This window comes from Prunus mume, linkage group LG8, assembly GCF_029339155.1.
Source record: "Prunus mume cultivar Tortuosa linkage group LG8, ASM2933915v1, whole genome shotgun sequence".
NCBI lineage: Eukaryota > Viridiplantae > Streptophyta > Magnoliopsida > Rosales > Rosaceae > Prunus > Prunus mume.
This window is the reverse complement of record NC_142705.1, coordinates 5,967,127-5,990,608: the sequence shown is the minus strand read 5'-3', so window position 1 is coordinate 5,990,608 and position 23,482 is coordinate 5,967,127. Positions and strand designations below refer to the sequence as shown.

Genomic DNA, 23,482 nt, shown 5'->3' with positions numbered 1-23,482 from the left:
AAACAAGTTTGACGGTTGGATCGTTGAAACTAGTTTTGTAGAATGCGTATGCCATCAAAACAATATATTCACTAACAATTAAGAGTTTATTTATACTTTCGTTAAATATAACATAAGATTTTGTGGTATCTACTAGTATAAATATTTTAAATTGAAGATCAAATTTAGTCATTGTATTCATATAGGGTCAAGGAGTGTATCGGTAAAAAATCATCAAAATCGAAGTTAAAATAACCGTTAAATCATGATTTTTCATTTATAACCGTCGAAAAATTTTGTCTCATTACTTGATCTCCAAATGTTTATTTTTTTCAATTTTTGGTGTATATGATCTCGAAGTATAAACAAACAAGTTTGATGGTTGGATCGTTGAAACTAGTTTCATCGAATGCGTATGCCATCAAAACAATATATTCACTAACAATTAAGAGCTTATTTATACTTTCGTAGAATATAACATAAGATTTTGTGGCATACACTAGTGTAAATATTTTAAATTGAAGATCAAATTCTGTCATTGTATTCTTATAGGGTCAAGGAGTGTAGCTGTTAAAAAATCATCAAAATCGAAGTTAAAATAATCATTAAATCGTGATTTTTCATTTATAACCATAAAAAGTTTTGTCCCGTTACTAGATCTCTGAATGTTTGTTTTTTGTGATTTTTGGGGTATACGATCTTGAAGTATATACAAACAAGTCTGACGGTTGGATCGTTGAATGGTGTGTGTATATATATATATTTATTAAGTAGTTTTAAATTTATTTATTTTGTACGTATAACACTTAAGAAATTGAATAATATATACATTTATTAAGTAGCTTTAACCTTATTTATATTTTAAATCATAAAATAAAATAATTTTATTTTTTATTGTTCATAACAATTATTTTGTGCTACGAACCAATTTTTCGTCTATCAAAAGTTTGTGTGACCAACAGTTCGTCGCACAAAACTCTAAAAATTTGGGCAGAGTGCAAAAAGGACGCTGGATTTTATAAAAATATATATATATATATTAGACTTTGTGCGACCAATATTTTGTGTCGCTCAAAACTTTGCGACCAATATATATTTTTCGTCACAAAAATTTGGGCGTACCAAAAATGGGAAGCGGAATTTTTTATATAATTTTTTAGACTTTGTGCGACCAATATGTATTTTTCGTCAAAAATTTAAAAATTTAGTGGTACCAAAAATGGGACACGAATTTTTTTTTTTGACTTTGCGACCAATATACTAGTATTCGTCGTGGAAAACTTTGCGTGACCAATATGTTTCGTCGCGCAAAACTTTGAGCGACCAATATTCCAATATTTTTCGTCGTGCAAAGTGATACGGTTTTTAAAACCAAAATAACTCATCCACCATTTTCTCAATGTCTTTCTCTACTCTAGACCTCTCCTCTCTCTGTCCCTCTCCCCAAATCCCACCATTTCTCTCACACTCACTCCTCTCACTTAATCTCTCATCATCTCTCTCTTCACTATCTCTCACTCTCACTCACTCTCTCATCTCTCTTTTCACTATCTCTCACTCTCACTCACTGTCTCATCTCTCTATCACTATCTTCTCTAATTCTCTCGCACTCACTTTTCTCTCTCATTCTCACTCACTCTCAATCTTGCCAAAAGGTATATTCTCTCCAAATTTTAAACTTTTTTCATTAATATGTGTTTTTGGAGTTAGTTTTGATCGTTTGTGTGGGGTTTGGGGTTGAGTAAAGGTGAGGGATTGGAATTTGGGTTGGATTTGTGGTATAACAATTTTAGGGGAGATTATGCATTCTTTTTTTTGTTGTTATTTGACAATTCTTTTTTGTAGGGAATCATCGAGACTTTGACGGCTAAAGTTGAGGATTAGGAAGCTATCAAAACATATCCTCCGCCACTACCACCACAATACGCTTGTATTAGGATTTTATTATTGTACTTTGTTAATTTATGTGTACATTTTGAATATCATATATATATATATTTATTGGATAATTTGATCACTATTTTTCATATGTAATTTTATTTTGAATATGTCAATTTAAATTAAAGTAGTTAAAAAAATCATACAATTAAATTAAATTTAAAAAGTAAAAATTCAAAAAAATTAATATAATTAAATTAATATCAATTTAAATTAAAGTAATGAAAAAAATCATACAATTAAATTAAATTTAAAAAGTAAAAATTCAAAAAAATTAATATACTTAAATTAATATTAAAAAAATAATAAAACAAAAAGTCAAAAACCTTGCACGACAAAATATTTCGTCGCGCAAATATTTGTGCGACATTAGTATTCGTCGCGCAAAACTCTAAAAATTTAGACGAGTACCAAAAATGGGACGCGGGAATTTTATTTTATTTAATAAATTTTTTTAAGACTTTGCGTGACCAATGTTTTTCGTCGCGCAAAATTAAATGGCGTGACTTGTATCAAACTCTCTCTGTGGAAGACTGATAGTTATATAGGTGGCTTTGTGTTAATAACGTGTATGCGAGTGTTCTGCTTTCTTTGTTGCAACTTGCAATGGTTGTCCAAAAAGGCATTTTAATTAAGGGAGTTTCACTAAAAGATCCAAAATAGGAGCTGAAATTATAAAAAAACCCAACACTCAAAACACTTTATAAACACACCCAAAACCCATCATTACACACACTCAAAACTCATTTATAAACACAAAAAATATACAATTATTGATTTTGGGGTTAATTTTGGGTGTGTTTCTATGTTTAAATAGTGTTTGGATTTTTTTATAAATACATGTCTAGGATTGGATTTATTTATAAATTTGTATTTAAGTAATTATTAATTTCCAAAAGCTCCTAATAAATTCCAGTATTCAACCTTTAACCTTCCTGCGTAAAATCCTTTCACATTCCCACCAAAGAGGAAAGAGCACTCGAGAGATCGATGGTTCCACGCCTGAAAATGGACTTAATCGCTGCGTCAATCGCCAAGTACCAGAAAAGCAGAAAGCTTTCGATCGGTAAAAGCAATCAATTTGTTTGTTCTTCAGTCAAGATCTAGAACACGTCTATGCATATATGATATATGTAGCTATGTATGTATGTGTTTGTTTGGATAGTTTGATACTTCAATTTTAATACGTTATGTTCTTATTTGTTTTCTGCAGCACAACGGCTGGCGTTATGTTAATGATTTGAGTTGAAATACTTGAAATGGTAATCTTTTTTGCTCATTTCATTTCCCTGTGCAGCTGTGCTCCATCTCAACTGCTAACTTTCACCTCTCAAAACGACAGATAGTGAAACTCTCTGCACTTTAAACCTTAAGATTCATACTCTGTATCATGAACATATAAAAAAAACAAGTTCAAAATTTGAAAAATTCCTAAATCAGTAGCTAACCCCTGATTCTGATCTGATCTGGTCAAAACTCAGGCTTACAACTAACTAACAATAAATTACTAAACAAAGGTTATAGCTGTCAACCATTCAAAGGTTAGAGCTTTCTGGACTGAGATTGAGACATCACACTCACTCCTCTTTCTTTCTACCTAGTATAAATTTTCAACCCACATTATCTGCATGACAATACTATTATCTTCATTATACACCAGCAATTTCAGAACTTTCTACTTATTATAGTCTTGGGTGTAAATGCTTGACCATTATTGCTTAGCGTATAACGTTACCTCTTTGATGCATAAAGCTCTGAAGTTTATAACATTTTGCTTTATAAATTCCTTTCATCTTCTTAACTAGAAAATCCAGTTGGCCAATTTCCTGAGGGACACCTAGGGAAATGAGTATTTTCCCCAAAAGGGTTCTTGGGTTCGTCACAAATGCTGTGTTACTGTTTTAATCTAGTAAGAGAAAGTAGAAATTTCTGGGTCTAGTTCTGGTTCAGTTCTTTGGATTAAGGCAATGGCTGCATTGTTAGTTGTCTTTTCATCTGGAATCAAACTTCTGAAGGTCCCTTTTTCACTGTTTTTTTTCCCTTGCTCTAATTCTCTTTTACTGTTAAATGTTGCTAGAATATGCATATTGTGTGAGCCCAGAATTGTGTCCGTATTAAACTTTCTTCCTTTTTCCTCAAAGTAAAAATCTTTCCTCACAAGCTGCTTTTTACTTTCATTTTGTGTCTGTTGTCTCTTCATGGGCTTGATTAGTTGGTAATTTGGCAGAAACTCTAGGTTATGGGCTCAATTTATCATTTGTCTGTTTATGTTTCATGATTAGATCTAGTTATTAATGGGAATTTTTAATTATTTATCTACTTCTTGTGGAGTTTATGATGTTGAGCTTACGTGTACATACTCTTTCAGCACCTAGTTGTTCTCTTCATATTACTGGATGAAAGTCTTAGTTGCTTGCTTATTTTTCGGTGTTTCTTAACTATGCCAGTGTATGAGTTTGAAGTCCAGTTGATTCTACCGCTTTCTGGGTGGCCGGTGTGCTTCCTTTGCAAAGCAAGGTGAAAATTGGGGGTTTACGATGAATATAGTTTGGCTCTTGGTGTTGATGGTTTTATATAATGGATTTTCTAGCGGACTTGGTACTAATGTTACTGCAAGACCTGACACTGTGAACATTGGTGCTGTTTTCCATTTCGATTCTGTCATTGGCGAAATTGCAAAACTTGCAATATCCATTGCAGTTGAAGATGTTAATTCTGATCCAAAACTCCTCAATGGAACAAAACTGATACTTAAGATTTAGAACATCAAATCTAGTGACTTTCTGGGAATTGTTGAGCAGGGTACAAAATTGTTGACTTTCCTATGTCTCCTAGAAGTTCCCTTACATAAGTCATAGAATCCAAGAACTAAGTTGATACTTTTGTTGTTCCTTCACAGCTTTGCAGTTCATGGAGAATGACATAGTAGCCATACTTGGCCCCCAATTCTCAGCTACTGTTCGTGTGGTCTCGCACATTGCAAATGAGCTACACGTCCCTTTATTATCATTTGCAGCAACAGACACCACACTGTCTCCAGTTCAGTTCCCTTTCTTGGTTCGGACAGCACGAAGTGATCTCTTTCAGATGACTGCAGTAGCAGACCTTGTTGCTTTCTATGAGTGGAGAGAGGTCATAGCAATTTACATAGATGATGATTTTGGGAGAAATGCCATTGCTGCTTTAGGGGATAAGCTAGCTGAGAAATGATGCAAAGTTTCATACAAAGTGCCTCTGAACCCCAAAGCAACAAAAGATGATATTACCAAAGCACTGATTTGCACATCTTCGATGGAGTCTAGGATTCTCATCGTACATATTTATACCAATTGGGGTCTTCAAGTGTTTAGCGAAGCACAAAACCTCATGATGATGGGGAGTGGATATGTATGGATTGCTACTGATTGGTTGCCTACCATATTAGACACAGATCCTTCCCTACCAACAAAGGACATTCAAGGGGTTCTTACATTGCGCATGTACACACCAGAATCGGAACTCAAAACAAAATTTAAATCGTGGTGGAGCAATTTGACAAGAGTGAGAAGAGTTAATGGCTCTTCTTTCGGGCTAAATACGTATGGTCTATATGCCTATGATTCTGTATGGCTTCTTGCTAGTGCCATTGATTCATTTTTCGTTCATGGGGGAAATGTCCATTCTCCAATGACTCAAACTTAAGTGATTTACAAGGAGGAAGGTTGAATCTTGATGCTTTGAAATTTTTTAATGGTGGCAGCCAGTTGCCCCAAAGCATTGTAAAGGTTGATACAACGGGTGTAACTGGGCCAATTAAGTTCAACGCAGATCGGGACTTGATTAATCCTGCATTTGAAGTCATCAATGTGATTGGCACAGGGACTAGGACTATTGGTTATTGGTCCAATTCTTCTGGCCTATCAGTTGACCCTCCAGAAAAGCCCCAAAATAAGTTGCAGTCTAATGGTTCCAGTACCAGTATTCAGCTACTATACAGCGTTATCTGGCCTGGACAGACAACTCAGAAGCCTCGTGGCTGGGTTTTCCCTGACAATGGAAAAAGGCTCAGAATTGGTGTTCCACGTCGAGTTAGCTACCGTGAGTTTCTGAATGTAAAAGGCACTGATATCACTGGTTATTGTATTGAGGTCTTCCAAGCTGCCTTTAACAAGTTACAATATGGAGTGGCATATGAGTTTGTCCCATTTGGAGATGAGAAAAGAAACCAAGAACCCAATGAAATTCTGCGCAGTATGCAAAATGGTGTGAGTATAAATTACAAAATAAAATTATTTAGACTTGCTTAACATATATTGTATGCATGTTTCTCATCTTAATTTAGTTTTTTGGTTTTCCATATTCATGCAGGAGCTTGACGGTGTGGTAGGAGACATTACCATTACCACTAGCAGAACAAAGATGGTGGATTTTACACAGCCATATATCGAGTCTGGACTTGTTGTAGTTGCTCCAATAAGGAAATTGAACTCTAGTGCCTGGGCTTTTCTGAGACCTTTTACCCCAATGATGTGGACTGTCACAGGTCTTTTCTTCCTAGCTGTGGGAGCAGTTGTTTGGATTTTGGAGCGTAGAACAAACGTGGATTTCCGGGGCCCTCCAAGAAAACAATGTGTCACAATTCTATGGTTAGTGTTTCAATCCATATATCAAAATGCAAATGTAGCAAATTATATACAAGTATTTCCTTGGGTGGTTGATCTTCATCTCTTTAATTGGGACGAACTCCCCAACCGGTATGTCATATATTATATCCTTTTTCTGTGGGGCTTTGCAGGTTTAGCTTTTCAACTCTGTTCTTTTCCCAGAGTAGGTTTACTACATAGCGCTTTAGTTCTGTATCCATGCTACTTGACTTATACATCTATAGGGAAACTTGTGTTATGCACCAATTTTACAAATATAACTGGTTCTTAGTCTTTTGTAACATATACAGGAGAAGAAACTGGCAGCTCTCTTGGTCGCTTTGTGCTCATAATATGGCTATTTGTAGTTCTAATAATCAACTCAAGCTACATTGCAAGCCTGACATCAATCCTCACAGTGGAGCAGCTTTCTTCTCCCATTAAAGGGATTGAAAGTCTAGTAACAGGCAATGATCCCATTGGTTTCGCAAATGGTTCCTTTGCTCAAAAGTACTTAACCGATGAGCTAAACATACACAGTTCCAGACTTGTGCCCCTTAACTCACCAGAAGAATTTGAGAAAGCCTTGCAAGATGGTCCCAATGCAGGTGGTGTTGCAGCTGTGATTGATGAGCGTGGATACATGGAGCTCTTCCTCTCCAACCGATGTGGATATAGTATTGTAGGTAAAGAATTCACCAAAATGGGGTGGGGTTTTGTAAGTATCATATTCTTTCATGGCCTTTTGTATAATTGATTCTCGAAAATACATGTTGGAGGACTGTAGAGATTCACAATCTGACAAGCTATTTGCCAAACTGTTAATTTTTGAACTCACTGATTAGGCCTTTCATGGCCTTTTCCTGCTGTGATTAATAGCATGTTGCTGGTTTTTCATTAGGCCTTTCCAAAGGATTCTCCACTAGCAACTGAAATGTCAACCGCGATATTGAAACTATCAGAGAGTGGGGATCTCCAAAAGATTCATGACATGTGGCTGGAAAGAAGTGCTTGCAGCGCAGAAGGAACAAAGCAAGCAGTAGACCGCCTACCACTGAAAAGCTTTTGGGGCCTCTTTCTGCTAAGCGGCATAGCTTGCTCTCTTGCTCTCATTCTTCATGTTATTCAAATCGTGCATCAATGCTACAAGTATTCAGATTCCGAATCTCAGAGCTCACAGTCTAGACGTCTTCAATCCTTTGTTTCATTTGTAAACAAAAGGGAACAAGTGAAAAGCCGAGCTAAGAGGAGGACGGAGAAATCATCAAATAAATTATTGCATCAAGATAGCTCCATCAGTGGTTTGGAGGACCAAAGTGTTTAATCAGTGTATTTAATTAGAAATGCGACTTGTATCAAGCTCATGTATGTGTATAATATCAAATAGCTCCACTATATGCATCTCTGCATGCTTTGAACATCTTTGATGACTGCAAATTGGAGCATAATTGAATTAAATCAAATTAGTATACTTGATACGTACTTATCTTCCATATAATAAGGCTTCAATGCTGTGGTAGGTGACATCAAGAATCAGCACAAGCCGAACAAAAATGATGGATTTTAATTTTACACAACCATGTGTTTTAGTAGTTGTTCAACATATATATATTACACAGAGAGAAAACGGTCAACAAGCACTAGCATAATTGAGATTTACGCAACAGGTGCAGATCACGGTGTTGGATCACTGTGTTGACCTGTAGTAGGCTGCTTGGTGGACTTGTTAGGCCACGTTATTAACATGCCATGCCCTTAATTGCATTGTGGAATGTTAATATAATAGTGCATATGACACAGTGTTACGAGTTCATATAAATTATAACACGTGCACGGATTATAATTTGTGAGATAAGGAGGATTGATTTGAAGTCTGCGGAAATACGTGGGTTTCTTGAAATGACAGAAACCCCTCTCGCTCACCCAATGGAACTTGGTTGTTGTCGCTTGATATTTTTCTGCATCCATGATCATTTATCAATGTCCCTTCCAAAGTCACCTACTGTCCTCCAATTAGTTTCATGGTTAGTCCACTTTAGCATATCCTCCCTCTCTTCCTATATCGAGTAATTCTTCCCTATTAACGGTTGTATATTTATATATAATTTTATATTTTGTCTCATTTACATTATTTGACGAGAGAGACACATAGTTGTATACTACTTACGGTGATCAAAAGAGAAAATTATCATGAATTGCGTTATGTTTCTCTTTATATTTTAATTCAGAGTTATTATTCTATCCATTTTGGTTTCTGACCTTTTGTTACAACTTTTGTCACAACTTTTGTCTTTCACTGAGCAATTTCCAAACAGCGTGCGGTCCAATTCACACCTAGACGCGGCAGACTGATGGGGTAGCTCTCATTTGCCAGTGTAGCTTCGGTGCTTATATAATCCGTTTGCTTGTTCTTGCTTTTGCGTACATATTTGTCTTGAGTTGAGAGCAAATAATGTAAGCTTCGTTCCTTTTTCTTTAAGTCCTTCAAATTCATCTTATTCATATTGCTTTGTTGGATATTTGGTCAACTTCATGCATGTGTTTTTGGAGCATGTTCTTTTATTTTTGTTGTTAATTACCAACTTTTCTTTCCCATCAGATATTTCGGTCCTTTTGCAGTGTGCAGACCACCATGAACAAAGCCTTGTTGCTGATGCTATTTATGGTTTTCTATAATGGTGCTTCCTCAAATGGGCTTGGTGTTGGTGCTACTGTTACTACCGCAAGACCTGACGTTGTCAACATAGGCGCGATTTTCACTTTCGATTCTGTCATTGGCAAAATTGCAAAAGTTGCAATAGCCCTTGCAGTTGAAGATGTCAATTCTGATCCAGAAATTCTCAATGGAAAAAAGCTGACACTTAAAATGCAGAATACCAAATCTAGTGACTTTCTGGGCATCATTGAGGGTACACAGTAATTAAATTTCCCATGTTTTCACTCAAAAGTTTTATCAGTTCCTTTACACAAGTCTTAGTAAGAATGATGGATATTTCTTGTTGCTTGAGAGCTTTGCAGTTCTTCGAGAATGACACAGTGGCCATAATTGGCCCCCAATTCTCAGCTACTGCTCATGTAATCTCACATATTGCAGATGAGCTAAAAGTCCCACTATTATCATTTGCAGCAACAGACCCTACTCTGTCTCCAACTCAGTTCCCATTCTTGGTTAGGACAACAAGAAGTGACCTCTTTCAGATGACTGCAGTAGCAGACCTTGTTTTCTACTACGAGTGGAGAGATGTCATAGCAATATATGTGAATGATGATTTTGGCAGAAATGCCATTGCTGCCTTAGGGGACAAGATAGCCGAAAAACGGTGTAAAATTTCATACAAAGTGCCTTTGAACCCCAAAGCAACAAAAGATGAAATCACCAACGCACTCATTAGTGTTTCTTCAATGGAGTCCAGGATTCTGATCCTGCACATTTATACCAGTTGGGGTCTACAAGTGCTTACTGAAGCACGAAACCTCATGATGATGGCTAGTGGATATGTCTGGATTGCTACTGATTGGTTCTCTACCATAATAGATACAGATCCTTCCCTGCCTTTTATATCAACAGATGACATTCAAGGGGTTCTTACATTAAAAATGCACACACCAGAATCGGAGCTCAAAAAGAAATTTAAATCACGGTGGGGCAACTTAACTAGTGCAAGAAGAGTGAATGGCTCTTCTTTTGGGCTAAATACGTATGGTCTATATGCCTATGATTCTGTAAGGGATCTTGCTGTTGCCCTTGATTCATTTTTTGCTCGTGGGGGAAATATTTCATTTTCAAATGACTCAAACTTAAACGAGTTAGGCGGAGGGAAGTTGAATCTTGATGCTTTGAACATGTTCAATGGTGGCGGCCAGCTACTCCAAAGCATTTTAGAGGTTAACACAACTGGTTTAACTGGGCCAGTTAAGTTTAATCCAGATGGGAACTTGATTAATCCTGCATTTGAAGTCATCAATGTGATTGGCACAGGGACTAGGACAATTGGTTATTGGTCCAACTCTTCTGGTTTCTCACTTGATCCACCAGAAAAGCCTCAAAGGAAGCTGCAGTCTAATGGCTCCAGCACCGGTACTGAACGACTATACAGCGTCATCTGGCCTGGACAAACAACTCAGAAGCCTCGTGGGTGGGTTTTCCCTGACAATGGAAGAAAGCTTAGGATTGGCGTCCCAAATCGAGTTAGCTATCTTGAGTTTGTGGGCATAAAAGGCACAGAATTCACTGGCTATTGCATTGAGGTCTTTCAAGCTGCACTGAATGAGTTATCAATGGTGTCCCATATAAATTTGTCCCTTTTGGGGATGGTAAAAAGAACCCAGAAAACCATGAACTTCTGCACTTGATCCAAATTGGTGTAAGTATAAACTACAAAACAGAAACTATTTGGACTTTTCTTGACATTACTATAATTATTAATTCTTTGGATTTCCATCTTTATACAGGAGTTTGATGGTGTGGTTGGAGATATTACCATCACCACTGGCAGAACAAAGATGGTGGATTTCACACAGCCATATATTGAGTCTGGTTTAGTTGTGGTTGCTCCAATAAGGAAGTCGAACTCTAGTGCTTGGGCTTTTCTGAGACCTTTCACACCAATGATGTGGGGTGTCACAGGCATTTTCTTCCTAGTTGTGGGAACAGTAGTTTGGATTTTGGAGCCTAGGACAAACGAGGATTTTCGGGGCCCTCCAAGAAAGCAATTTGTCACAATTATTTGGTAAGTGCTTCAATCCACATCTTCAAATGCAAAATTTCAATACATTCCACCAAGATTTTCTTGGTTTGTTTTTAATCATCTCTTGATCCAAACTCTCTAATTGGTATATAATTATTGCTTTCTTCTCGCAGGTTTAGCTTTTCAACTCTGTTCTTTTCCCAGAGTAAGTGAAATGAACCAAGAAGCTTATATTATGTTAAATGTTACTTTATATAACTGTTTGATCGTATTCCTTATTGGTAACATATGCAGAAGAAAAAACAGGCAGCACGCTCGGTCGCTTCGTGCTAATCATATGGCTATTTGTAGTTCTAATACTCAACTCAAGTTACATTGCAAGCCTGACGTCAATCCTCACAGTGGAGCAGCTTTCTTCACCTGTTAAAGGGATTGAAAGTCTAGCAACAGGCGGTGATCCCATTGGTTTCCTGAAGGGTTCATTTGCCGAAAACTACTTAACCGATGAGCTAAACATACACAGGTCCAGACTTGTACCTCTCAACTCACCAGAAGAATATGAGAAAGCCTTGCAAGATGGCCCCAGCGCAGGCGGTGTTGCTGCAGTGATCGATGAGCGTGCATACATGGAACTCTTCCTCTCTTCTCGATGCGGATATAGCATTGTAGGTCAAGAATTCACCAAAATGGGATGGGGTTTTGTAAGTATCATATCCTTCAATCTCATTGTACAAAAGTTCATGACATTTGGTTTTTGCGTTTTTGTTTTTTTTCGGCATATATATAGTTTGATACCTTATGTTGTCATTCTGTCAATCTCAATCTGAGCCTTGACAACATAACTATCGTATGCTTATAATAATAGTTGGTTTTTCATTTTAGGCCTTTCCAAGGGACTCTCCACTAGCAATTGACATGTCAACTGCAGCACTTAAACTATCAGAGAAGGGTGATCTTCAGAAGATTCATGACAAGTGGCTGATGAAAAGTGCTTGCAGTGCAGAAGGAGCAAAGCAAGCTGTAGATCGCCTTCAGATAAAGAGCTTTTGGGGCTCTTTTTCTGCTGAGTGGCATAGCTTGCTTTCTTGCTCTTGTTCTTCATGTTATTCGCATGGTGCACAAATACTACAAGCGGCCTGATTCTGACTGTGAGAGCTCACAATCTAGACGGCTTCAATCTTTCGTTTCGTTTGTAAATAAAACGGAGCAAGAAGTGAAAAGCAGACCCAAGAGAATGAGGACTGAGAAGGCCTCAAGTAAAATAGCGCATGAAGATATCAATGGTTTGGATGAAAGCGTCTAAACTATGAGATAATGAAAAAAAGTGAAAAATAAGTGAGTGATTTGTAGCTCAAATGATTATATCCACGTATAAATAGGTCTTTAGGTTCGATTCACATTCTCTAATATCATTTGTATAAAAATAAAAAAAAAAAATTAAGGGAAGTTGGTCCCCCGTGAATTGGGGTCGAAGCCTGCCAAAAACGCCCAACAGATTGGCCCGTACTCTAAATATGGGCTAGAATGAGGTTTGAGCCTGGCTTGTAGACTAGACCAGACATTTTACTTCACACTTTTTTTTTTCTTTCATCTTTTCACACACAACTTTCTTCATAACTTTTTATATTTCGATTACTTTCTTTTCGATTTTTCAACAATAAAGTTGGGAACTTTTTAGAAAAGAATATTCGATACATGGACCACATGATCCTATGGTACCACGTGCTACCCTACCTGTGGCTTCCATTCCAGGTAAAGCCAATAAATTATACAAGCAAACACCATTCTGAATTATGATTGATTGAAACCCAACTGAGCCATGGACCATTATTCACAAGGCATCTGAAATTCTTCACAAGGCATGTATGTGCATTTGGCTTATTGGGTCCACCATTCTTGGTTTTATTGTGCTGTTCTTTTGCTGATAAATTGAAGGTCGGCTGGTCCACTGATTTTTTCTTGTCATTCCCTCGTATGACTATTTGGTCTAGTCACACCAATTTTCCACTTTATTTAAAATTTTGAGTAGATGATAATTCATATATGTTAAGAATTCTTCAATAAGTATTTATGTTAAACATTAGTTACATACTTCTAATCTTGGTCATTGAATTACATTCATTAAATGTATTCTTAGTTTCTTAGATGTCATTCAACGGCAGATATTAAATTCTGTAACAAATCTTTAACTTAAATACTTATTGGACAATGTCCGATGTTACTAAAATATACTGACTATGAGCATAACTTAAATAATGTTATTGGTAAGTCATCTCATTTTAGATTTTGTTTCATTTGAAAAAGAAAAAAGGATAATAAGTTGCATCAGATCTTGCTGATGATGGTGATTAATATGAAATGATTAATCACTTTTTTAAGTTAAGAGAAAACAAAATTCTCTCAAGAAAACGTCAAGAGAAAACGAATTATATATCACATTTGCACTTGTGTACGTTGTTATCAATCAGTTAATTAATGGTACAAAATATCTACGAAAAGAACAGTCCTGCAACAATCATTTTGATGCATAAAGCTCCTTATCAATCAGTTAATTAATGGAGGTCGTCATCTCCATGTCATGGAACACACTCTCATCACAACCAACAGTGTCTCTTTCTTTCTGCCTGGTATTAAATTCTAACCCACATTTTCTGCATTGACAATAATTCTACATTATCCTGATTATACATGAGCAATTTCAGAAACTTTCTCAGGTGTACATGCTTGACCAATACTGCTTAGCGTATAAGCCTGACCTTATTGATGCATAAAGCTCTAAAGTTTATAACTTTTTATTTTTTAAATTCCTTTCATCTTCTTTGCTAGAAACCCCAGTTGGCCAATTTCCTGATTATACTTGTCCTCTGGGGGGAAATGAGTTTTTTCTCAAAAGGGTTCTTTGGGTTTAAGTCACAAATGCTGTGTTACTGTTTTAATATAGTAAGAGAGTAGAAATTTCTGGGTCTAAGTTCTGATTCAGTTCTTTGGATTAAGTCAATGGCTGTACTGTTAGTTGTCTTTTCATCTGGAATCAAACTTCTAAAGGTTTCTTTTCCTTTTTTCACTGTTTTTTTTCCCCTTGGTTGAATTCTCTTTTTTGATGAAGTTGGTGGAATTCTCTTTTACTGTTAAGTGTTGCTAGAATATGCATATTGGAGTGAGCCCACAATTGTGTCCGTATTAAACGCTCTTCCTTTTTCCTCAAAGTAAAAATCTTTCCTCACAAGCTGCTTTCTACTTTCATTTTGTGTCTGTTGTCTCTTCATGGGTCTGATTAGTTGGTAATTTAGCAGAAAACTCTAGGTTATGGGCTCAACTTATCATTTGTCTGTTTATGTTTCATGATTAGATCTAGTTATTAGTGGGAATTTCTAATTATTTATCTACTTCTTGTGGAGTTTATGATGTTGAGCTTACGTGTACATACTCTTTCAGCACCTAGTTGTTCTCTTCATGTTACTGGATGAAATTCTTAGTTGCTTGCTTATTTTTCGATGTTTCTTAACTATGCCAGTGTATGAGTTTGAAGTCCAGTTGATTCTACCGCTTTCTGGGTGGCTGGTTTGCTTCCTTTGCAACGCAAGTTGAAAATTGGGGGTTTACGATGAATATAGTTTGGCTCTTGGTGTTGATGGTTTTCTATAATGGGGTTGCCTCAAATGGGGGTAGCACGAATGTCTCTACAAGACCAAAATTTGTAAATGTTGGGGCTGTTTTCTCTTTCAATTCCATTGTTGGCAAAGTCGCTAAAGTGGCAATAGAAGCTGCCATTGAAGATGTGAATTCTGATCCAGCTGTTCTTGGTGGAACTAAGATGATAGTTCAAATGCAAGACTCAAATTACAGTGGATTTCTGGGCATCGTTGAAGGTACGTCTTGCGACTTTGTTCACAGTTTGTAAGATCTCTCTTAAATGCATTATATAGGAACACTGTGAATTCTGATCCAGCTGTTCTTGCTGCAGTCTTACGGTTCATGGAGAAAGACACAGTGGCCATAATTGGACCTCAGAATGCTGTCACAGCTCATATAATATCTCATATTGCAAATGAGCTCCAAGTTCCTCTATTATCATTTTCAGTAACGGACCCCACCCTGTCTTCACTTCAGTTCCCATTCTTTGTTAGAACCACCCAGAATGATCTGCATCAAATGGCTGCAGTAGCCGCAATGATTGACCACTACGGATGGAAAGAGGTAATTGCACTCTATGTTGATGATGACTATGGGAGAAATGGGATTGCTGCATTAGGGGATATGCTTGCTGAGAGACATTGTAAGATCTCATACAAAGCACCTTTGGTCCTTAATCCTAACCGGAGTAACATCACTGATTTACTGGTTAAAGTGGCTTTGACAGAGTCTCGGATTATTGTTCTTCACGCTTATGATGATTGGGGTCCTCAGGTGTTTACTGTGGCCAAGTATCTTGGCATGATGGGAACTGGCTATGTCTGGATAGCCACTCACTGGCTAACTACTCAAATAGATACCAACTCTCCTCTCCCATCAAGTATGATGGATGATATGCAAGGAGTTCTAACATTGCGCATGTACACACCAGAGACAGAACTGAAAAGAAAATTTGTTTCTAGGTGGAGCAACTTGACTAGTGGACAGACATCTAAAGGCAAAATTGGGTTGCATGCTTATGGTCTTTATGCCTACGACACTGTGTGGTTGCTTGCTCATGCAATTAATGCCTTTTTAGATCAAGGAGGAAACATTTCATTTTCAAATGATTCAAGGTTGACTCAGCTGCGCAGAGGGGATATGAATCTTGATGCCATAAGTATCTTTAATGGAGGGAATCTGTTATTGCGTAACATTTTACAGGTTAATATGACTGGCATAACTGGCCCTGTTAAGTTCACTCCGGATAGGAACCTCATTCATCCTGCATTTGAAATCATAAATGTGATTGGCACAGGGATTAGGAAGATTGGTTACTGGTCCAATTATTCAGGTTTATCAGTTGTGCCTCCAGAATACACAAAGCCACCAAACCCTTCTAGTTCAAATGAAAGCCTGTACGGCGTAATTTGGCCTGGACAAACAACACAGAAGCCTCGTGGTTGGGTATTTCCAAACAATGGAAGGCACTTGAAGATTGGAGTCCCAAAACGTGTTAGTTTTCGTGAATTTGTTTCATACGCAGAAGGCAGTGACATGTTCACTGGGTACTGCATTGATGTTTTTACTGCTGCATTGAACATGTTGCCCTATGCTGTTCCATACAAGTTGATTCCTTTTGGTGATGGCGTTAAGAACCCAACAAGCACTGAACTTGTGCACAAAATCCAAACGGGTGTGAGTATCATATACAGAGCATTTCTTTAAACTTAAGAAGGTAAATATTTTTTCTGATTTTCCATTTGCTTCTTCCCTATAGGAATTTGATGGAGCAATAGGTGACATTGCAATCATCACCAACCGAACAAGGATGGCAGATTTTACACAGCCATTTATTGAATCTGGGCTAGTAGTTGTTGCACCTGTTAGGACAACGTTGAATTCTAATCCTTGGGCTTTTCTGAGGCCATTCAATCCAATGATGTGGGGCGTCACGGCTGCCTTCTTTCTCATTGTTGGAACAGTTGTTTGGATTTTAGAGCATAGGTTGAACGATGATTTTCGGGGGCCTCCTAAAAAACAAATTATCACTATTCTGTGGTGAGTAATAAGGAGTATCTCGTGTTATCTCATTCTATGTTGGAAACTTTATAATTCTCTACTTTGTTCAGGACATTGAGATAGTGTCTGTCAATTGGTGTTACTTTCTCATAATGTCTATTTGTGGAGTTCACCATACTAGGATTGGCATCTTCTTGGTATAAATCCCACAATCACTTAAAATTTGTGCTTTCCTTCTGCAGGTTTAGCTTTTCAACTTGGTTCTTTGCCCATAGTAAGTAAATTCGCACTAATTTAGTAGCTTTTCCAGCAACCATGGGTTAATAGCTGCTTCAATAATGCTTATTTACTCTTTTTTTCTTTTTCTTTTTTTGTTGGGATCTTATGCAGGAGAAAATACAGTCAGCACTCTGGGTCGCTTAGTACTAATTATATGGCTGTTTGTCATTCTTATAATCAATTCAAGCTACACTGCAAGTTTGACCTCAATCCTTACAGTGCAACAGCTTTCTTCCTCCATCAAAGGCCTTGATACTTTGCTTGCAAGCAATGACCCCATTGGCTACCAGCAAGGTTCATTTGCCAGGGGTTATCTAACTGGCGAACTCAACGTTGACGAGTCCAGACTCATTCCTCTTATCATGCCAGACGATTATGCTAAAGCCTTGAAAGATGGTCCCCAAAGAGGTGGTGTTGCTGCAGTGATTGATGAGCGTGCATACATTGAGCTATTCCTCTCAAGCAGATGTGATTTCAGTATTGTAGGTCAAGAATTCACCAAAACCGGTTGGGGATTTGTAAGTTTCTCTTTTATCTGTTATATCTATGACCATGGTAATACTCTTTTATCAGATAACCTGACATGTTATATTACCAAATCAGACCCTTCAAGACATTTTGATAAAACAACCTTAATATTGCTAAGTGTTATATAAGCAGAACTGGTTGCCCAAATATTATGTTCTGGATTCTCATAGTTATCATGTTCATTTCAAATCAGGCTTTTGCAAGGGACTCACCTTTATCAGTGGACATGTCTACTGCTATTTTGAAGCTGTCAGAGAATGGGGATCTACAAAGGATCCATGATAAATGGCTTATAAGCAGTAGTTGTGCCTCACAAGGCGCAAAGCTACAAGTTGACAGGCTTCAACTTAAAAGCTTCTGGGGCCTCTTTGTTCTTTGTGGTTCAGCTTGTTTTCTTGCTCTGATTATATATTTCATCAATATGCTGCGCCAGTTCAGCAAGCACTACACTGAGGAAGTGATTTCTGCCGGCAGCTCGATGTCTGCACGTCTTCAAACCTTTATTTCATTTGTTGATGAGAAGGAAGAGGAAGTAAAAAGTCGATCCAAAAGACGGCAAATGGAAAGGATGTCAAATAGAAGTGCAAGTGAAGATGAATCAATGTACAACTCCAAAAGAAGACATATTGATCAATCATCTTCAAGAATGAGTCTTGATAATGGTAATAATGCCTGATCAGAAGTTCTGATTCAGAGCCATCCCACACCAATTATAACTTCATGGGTCGTCTTCTGATATGAATTAGGTTAGAAGCTTATGTATACACAGCTCATGTCATTACATATTCAATTTCACGCTGTATTACTCTTTTATGGGAATACTTTGACAAAGCTCTTTGTGAAGTATACCAATTTTTTAATAGAAAGATGAAGAAATTCGCTAATTATTTGTGTGCTTGGTGGATAATGAAATGATACCCAACCAAGAAAAGAATAAAAAACTAATAAAAAAAACTTTAAGATCTATTCATCTCAGTGTATAATTTTTACACTGATCCTCCCTCTAGGAGCAGGATCAAGCTTCAAATACTTAGCTGGAGGGTCATTTTTATGCTCATAGCTGCTAACTCAGCAGCTAAGTATTTGAAGACATAGGGCATTGCAACTGTCTCCATCCCTTTATTCGTATCAGAAGCATGACAGAAGACCTTGGGAGCTCTTACAGGGTGCAGTCCCTTAACTGCACGTGCAACCCGTTTCTCTGGCTTGATGACTGAGGGTGTTAGGATGCTTCCACATGTGGAACATACAGCAGCAATGTGATAATCAGAACATGTATGAAGCCTATCATGCAATAGATAGGCTGCCTCATGCGCAAGCAACAAGTCTCGTTCTATTTCACCAAAACATATACCTCCACCTCGCTTTCGTCCCTTGATGGGCTGGCTGGTGATCTGATCTACCATTCCAGTGGAATGAACCTACACGCCAATTTGGAGTGGCATGTAAGGAAACCGATAAACGAAATTGGAGAAATATACATGCAAAATTATACTGAGAAAATCTTAAACTTGTCTGAAACCATATGTTGTAGTCGTTGATAATAAACAGGACCAATAAAGATCTCACATGTCAGTTCGATTCCATAAACCCCACTGTACAACACCTCTAAACCATAGTATTTAAACCCTTTAACATTTCACCAAGTTCATCAACAAGGGTTTTGGATTTTGATTGAGTGTTTTCATTAGCCTTCTTTGAATTAGCAAACGGTCAACATATTCTCCATGCAAGCTACCTCCTTGTGACAACACAAGGAAGTATCTTTGATTGTTTTCTTTTCATTGTTAAATATGATGCACAAACTATTATTTCAAGAAGTTCAATGGACTCTGCTGTGCAATACTTTATCAAAATGAAAATTTATATCCTAGTATTTATGCTCATCCAGTAATTAAAACTTAACTCTATAACCCAAGAGCAGCAACTAATAGTTAACTTTTATTTTCCGGAAACTTCCCAAAAATCCTGTTATCTGAATTTCCCTTTCCAGCAACTCGATGGCAATCGAGATTTATTTGCCTAAAGTCCTATTTGAACATTTCCAAATCCTAATAAACTCTCACATTTTCCCCAACCATTGCAGAAATTAGCCTTCCATCACTTTATTACTGCTGCAATACAACAGTTCAGGCCACTACAGAACATAAACATCTGTACTTTGTCTACGGGGGGAGCACCAGCAATGCATTTCTTTTTGTCAATAGACTGTTAACAAATCATAAAAGGAAAATTCTTGAGGTGCTAGTACCTTTGCAGCAATCGATTCCAAGAGCATTCCTACTGCCATCCTTGAAGGAAATGCATGTGGATTGATGATAAGATCTGGACGCATTCCCGTAACCTCAGAAAATGGCATATCAATATCAGGCCACAACTGGGAGCAAACACCTTTTTGTCCATGTCGGCTGCTAAACTTATCACCAATGACAGGGTTTCTAGGGTATCAAAAGCGTATGTTCACCTGCTCAAAAGAAAAGAATTTAACACAGGAAATGAAACCCTGCACCACAAAAAGGGCATAACAAAGGAAAAGCAGACAGTAAAAACATATGCTATTATGTAAAATATAAATTATGGGATAAAGAATTCTTGAATATAGATGTAAACACTCGACAATGACACATCAAGTAGCTTAATATTGCAATTGGGTTGTCCACTTACCTTCTGCTGATGATTCTGAAGATGCTTCTTCCCATCTATAGTAACATAGTCAACGATAACATCCTCTGAACCTTTTTGTTTGATGGCATGTTGTTCATTATTTACCTCATTATAGATGCTATATAATATTCTTCATCTGGTTTTATTGTCTGAAATTTAGCACAGAATAGAGTCAGAGGGCCAGCAGTGCAGGATGTGAGAGGCTAGACGATCGGAAAAACATGGCCGTGTAACCAGCCTCTCACATCCCACATTTGCGTGATTCCATCAATCAAATTTTCTCTCTGTGCATGTACATTTATACATTTCTTTGTGAATTTACTCAGACCATCATTTCCAGTTACCGTGATCCCAACTATATGGGTTGAACACAATACGGAACAAGACAATATAGACCAGGAAATAAAATTCCAGACCATGAATGCTAACCTGACCAACACAAGGAAGCCCATCTGAATCAATTGAACTGCCTCTCATGTTACTTTCCCTGAAATATTTCCGAGAACCATCTGACCTGCTCTTTTGATCAGACAAGTCAACCGTTTCTGTCTGCAAAACCCATCATTTGGTGAGCTAAAGAAGCACCAGTGAAAAATTAATAAAAAGCAGAGCATATGAACGATACTTTTGGGAACATGAATGTTCATAGTGCCATCTAAAATAGACCTAAAAGATGAATAAAAAAGTTTTAAAAAAGCTATTTATAGTAGTGCAGTGCAACATTGCAAGAAGAAACCTGATATATTTGTCCATGAAACATTCCACGCTCCACAGATGACTCGTTTAGAATCATGGCATCCTCCATATCATACCTAGATTTCATATGATGCTACAAATCAAAAGAAACGACTATATATATAAGTATTTTTTGTCTCAAAGTTTCTCACCCAGTATATGACAATACAGCAATGATTGCATTTGTGCCGGTTGGATATTCATCCATGCAGTACTTCTTATATGCACTTGTGCGTACAATGGGAGATTACTTATTTTCGTTTGGGTGTCTTATTTAAATTTCTATAGAGCCCAAGAGCCTATAATATTTTAATCGTATAGACAAGCGGATATACCCTTTATGTACCATAATATGGATTTTTCTTTTTTAATCACTTGGATTAGTAATTACGTCTTAGTTATTATTTACTTAGTGATTACTAAACAAAAAAATGGAAACAAAATAGAAATACTATTTATTAAGTAATATAATTAATGAAGTTAATTAAAATATTTAATACTAATTATTCACTAAAGAAATAATAATTATAATATAATTAATAATTTAACTGATTAAACAAAAATAAATAAATAAACCGCGTACAGCCGTACGGCTATACTATTTCAAACAAAGAAAATCAACAAACCGAGTACAGCCGATCGGCTATACTATTTCAAATAAAGAAAATCAACAAACGGAGTACAGCCGTTCGGCTGTAATATTTCAAACAAAGAAAAAAACCGAGTACAGCCGTTCGGCTGTACGATTTTATTTCATTTTATTTTTAATAAAGAGGACCTCCATTACGTTTAGGGCATTACCAAGGTATAGCTATTGTCCCCTTTTGATTTTTTACTTTCCCAGAGTTATTACCCGTATAAAGAATTTTGCATTTCCCCATTTAATACTCGTATATACACGTTCGTACATATTTTTCAATAATACTTCCGTTTTCCGTATACGTTTTAAAGACTCGTTATAATGAACGCAAATGTAAAATACACATATTGTATAAAGTACGCACGTATTTTAATGATTGCTCAATATCAAAGAACAAAAAACAAAGTCCACAAAATAATTCAAAACAATTCATTACTATTTACCAAGTAATTTATGAAATCAGTAAAATACTTAAATTTTATATTTTAAAATTTTAAAAAATTTATTATGAAAATAAAAGAATTTAAAATAAAAAAAAAAAGCAAAACAACCTCTCTTGACGAATTTCATCACAGTGTGACCTCTCCCGACAAAAATACCTCTACTTGAAATTTCGACGGGAGAGGTTTTCTTAAAAAAATAAATATAAACTTAGTATCTTTAGGTCAATAATTTATAAAATAAAAAAATATATATTTTCAGTCATTGAATAATATCTTAGCCTGATTTAATTCCTTTCATTAGTAATTATGTTCTAACTATTATTTCTCTAGTGAATAATACTAAGTCATTTTATTTTTTAAAAAAGGACTTCTTTACAACTTAACAGTTCGGTTGTATAATATATTAATATATATTATTTTTATTCAACAACATGTGAGATTTTTTTTTTGGTGTAACACTTGAATTTTGTGTGCCTTATTGAAACTTTTGTTGAAAAAATATTTATAAAAAGAAAAAAAAAAAAAAAGGAATCTTAGTAAATTACTTATTTTCGTTTGGGTGTCTTATTTAAATTTCTATAGAGCCCAAGAGCCTATAATATTTTAATCGTATAGACAAGCGGATATACCCTTTATGTACCATAATATGGAGTTTTCTTTTTTAATCACTTGGATTAGTAATTACGTCTTAGTTATTATTTACTTAGTGATTACTAAACAAAAAAATGGAAACAAAATAGAAATACTATTTATTAAGTAATAATAATTAATGAAGTTAATTAAAATATTTAATACTAATTATTCACTAAAGAAATAATAATTATAATATAATTAATAATTTAACTGATTAAACAAAAAAATAAATAAACCGCGTACAGCCGTTACGGCTACACTATTTCAAACAAAGAAAATCAGCAAACCGCGTACAGCCGTTCGGCTATACGATGTTACGGCCGTTCGGCTATACTATTTCAAACAAAGAAAAAACCGCCGTAATACTATTTCAAACAAAGAAAATCAACAAACCGAGTACAGCCGTTCGGCTATACGATTTATTACGGCCGTTATAACAAAGAAAAAACCGACAGCCGTTCGGCTAGAAAATCAACAAACCGAGTACAGCCGTTCGGCTGTACAAAGATTTTATACTTTTAAACATTAGCCGTTCGGCTGTACGATTTTTTTCAATTTTTTATAAAGAGGACCTCCATTACGTTTAGGGCATTACCAAGGTATAGCTATTGTCCCCTTTTGATTTTTTACTTTCCCAGAATTATTACCCGTATAAAGAATTTAGCATTTCCCCATTTAATACTCGTATTATACACGTTC

General features: G+C 36.3%; 2 protein-coding genes and 1 pseudogene across 11 annotated transcripts; all 3 read left to right on the top strand.

The window, feature by feature from the left end:
- The first annotated feature begins 2,841 nt into the window (after positions 1 to 2,841).
- LOC103340305 (glutamate receptor 3.3-like) lies at positions 2,842 to 8,034 on the top strand. 5 transcript variants are annotated; one of them, XM_089042241.1, is made up of 7 exons: positions 2,842 to 2,983; positions 3,131 to 3,179; positions 4,365 to 4,719; positions 4,817 to 6,161; positions 6,265 to 6,723; positions 6,832 to 7,257; positions 7,441 to 8,034. In XM_089042241.1, exons 4-7 carry the CDS (start codon positions 6,150 to 6,152, stop codon positions 7,861 to 7,863), a joined length of 1,320 nt encoding a protein of 439 aa, XP_088898367.1. In that variant the 5' UTR covers positions 2,842 to 2,983; positions 3,131 to 3,179; positions 4,365 to 4,719; positions 4,817 to 6,149; the 3' UTR covers positions 7,864 to 8,034. The 5 variants fall into 5 exon arrangements, with proteins under 5 accessions (XP_088898367.1, XP_088898366.1, XP_088898368.1 ...); XM_089042240.1 differs by lacking the exon at positions 4,365 to 4,719 and having other exon boundaries at positions 4,817 to 6,159; XM_089042242.1 differs by lacking the exons at positions 2,842 to 2,983; positions 3,131 to 3,179; positions 4,365 to 4,719 and having other exon boundaries at positions 6,023 to 6,161; positions 6,239 to 6,723.
- Positions 8,035 to 8,820: 786 nt separating this feature from the next.
- Positions 8,821 to 13,061, top strand: LOC103340306 (glutamate receptor 3.6-like; annotated as a pseudogene). Its single transcript, XR_016122438.1, has 7 exons — positions 8,821 to 8,993; positions 9,139 to 9,448; positions 9,550 to 10,903; positions 10,992 to 11,269; positions 11,401 to 11,432; positions 11,522 to 11,928; positions 12,110 to 13,061. The product of XR_016122438.1 is annotated as a glutamate receptor 3.6-like (transcript).
- A 651-nt stretch (positions 13,062 to 13,712) lies between these two features.
- Positions 13,713 to 18,552, top strand: LOC103340422 (glutamate receptor 3.6-like). 5 transcript variants are annotated; one of them, XM_089042244.1, is made up of 7 exons: positions 13,713 to 13,854; positions 14,742 to 15,096; positions 15,192 to 16,537; positions 16,620 to 16,900; positions 17,104 to 17,135; positions 17,252 to 17,658; positions 17,862 to 18,552. In XM_089042244.1, exons 2-7 carry the CDS (start codon positions 14,832 to 14,834, stop codon positions 18,342 to 18,344), a joined length of 2,814 nt encoding a protein of 937 aa, XP_088898370.1. In that variant the 5' UTR covers positions 13,713 to 13,854; positions 14,742 to 14,831; the 3' UTR covers positions 18,345 to 18,552. The 5 variants fall into 5 exon arrangements, with proteins under 5 accessions (XP_088898370.1, XP_088898369.1, XP_088898371.1 ...); XM_089042243.1 differs by having other exon boundaries at positions 13,808 to 13,941; XM_089042245.1 differs by lacking the exon at positions 13,713 to 13,854 and adding an exon at positions 13,928 to 14,433.
- Positions 18,553 to 23,482: the final 4,930 nt, after the last annotated feature.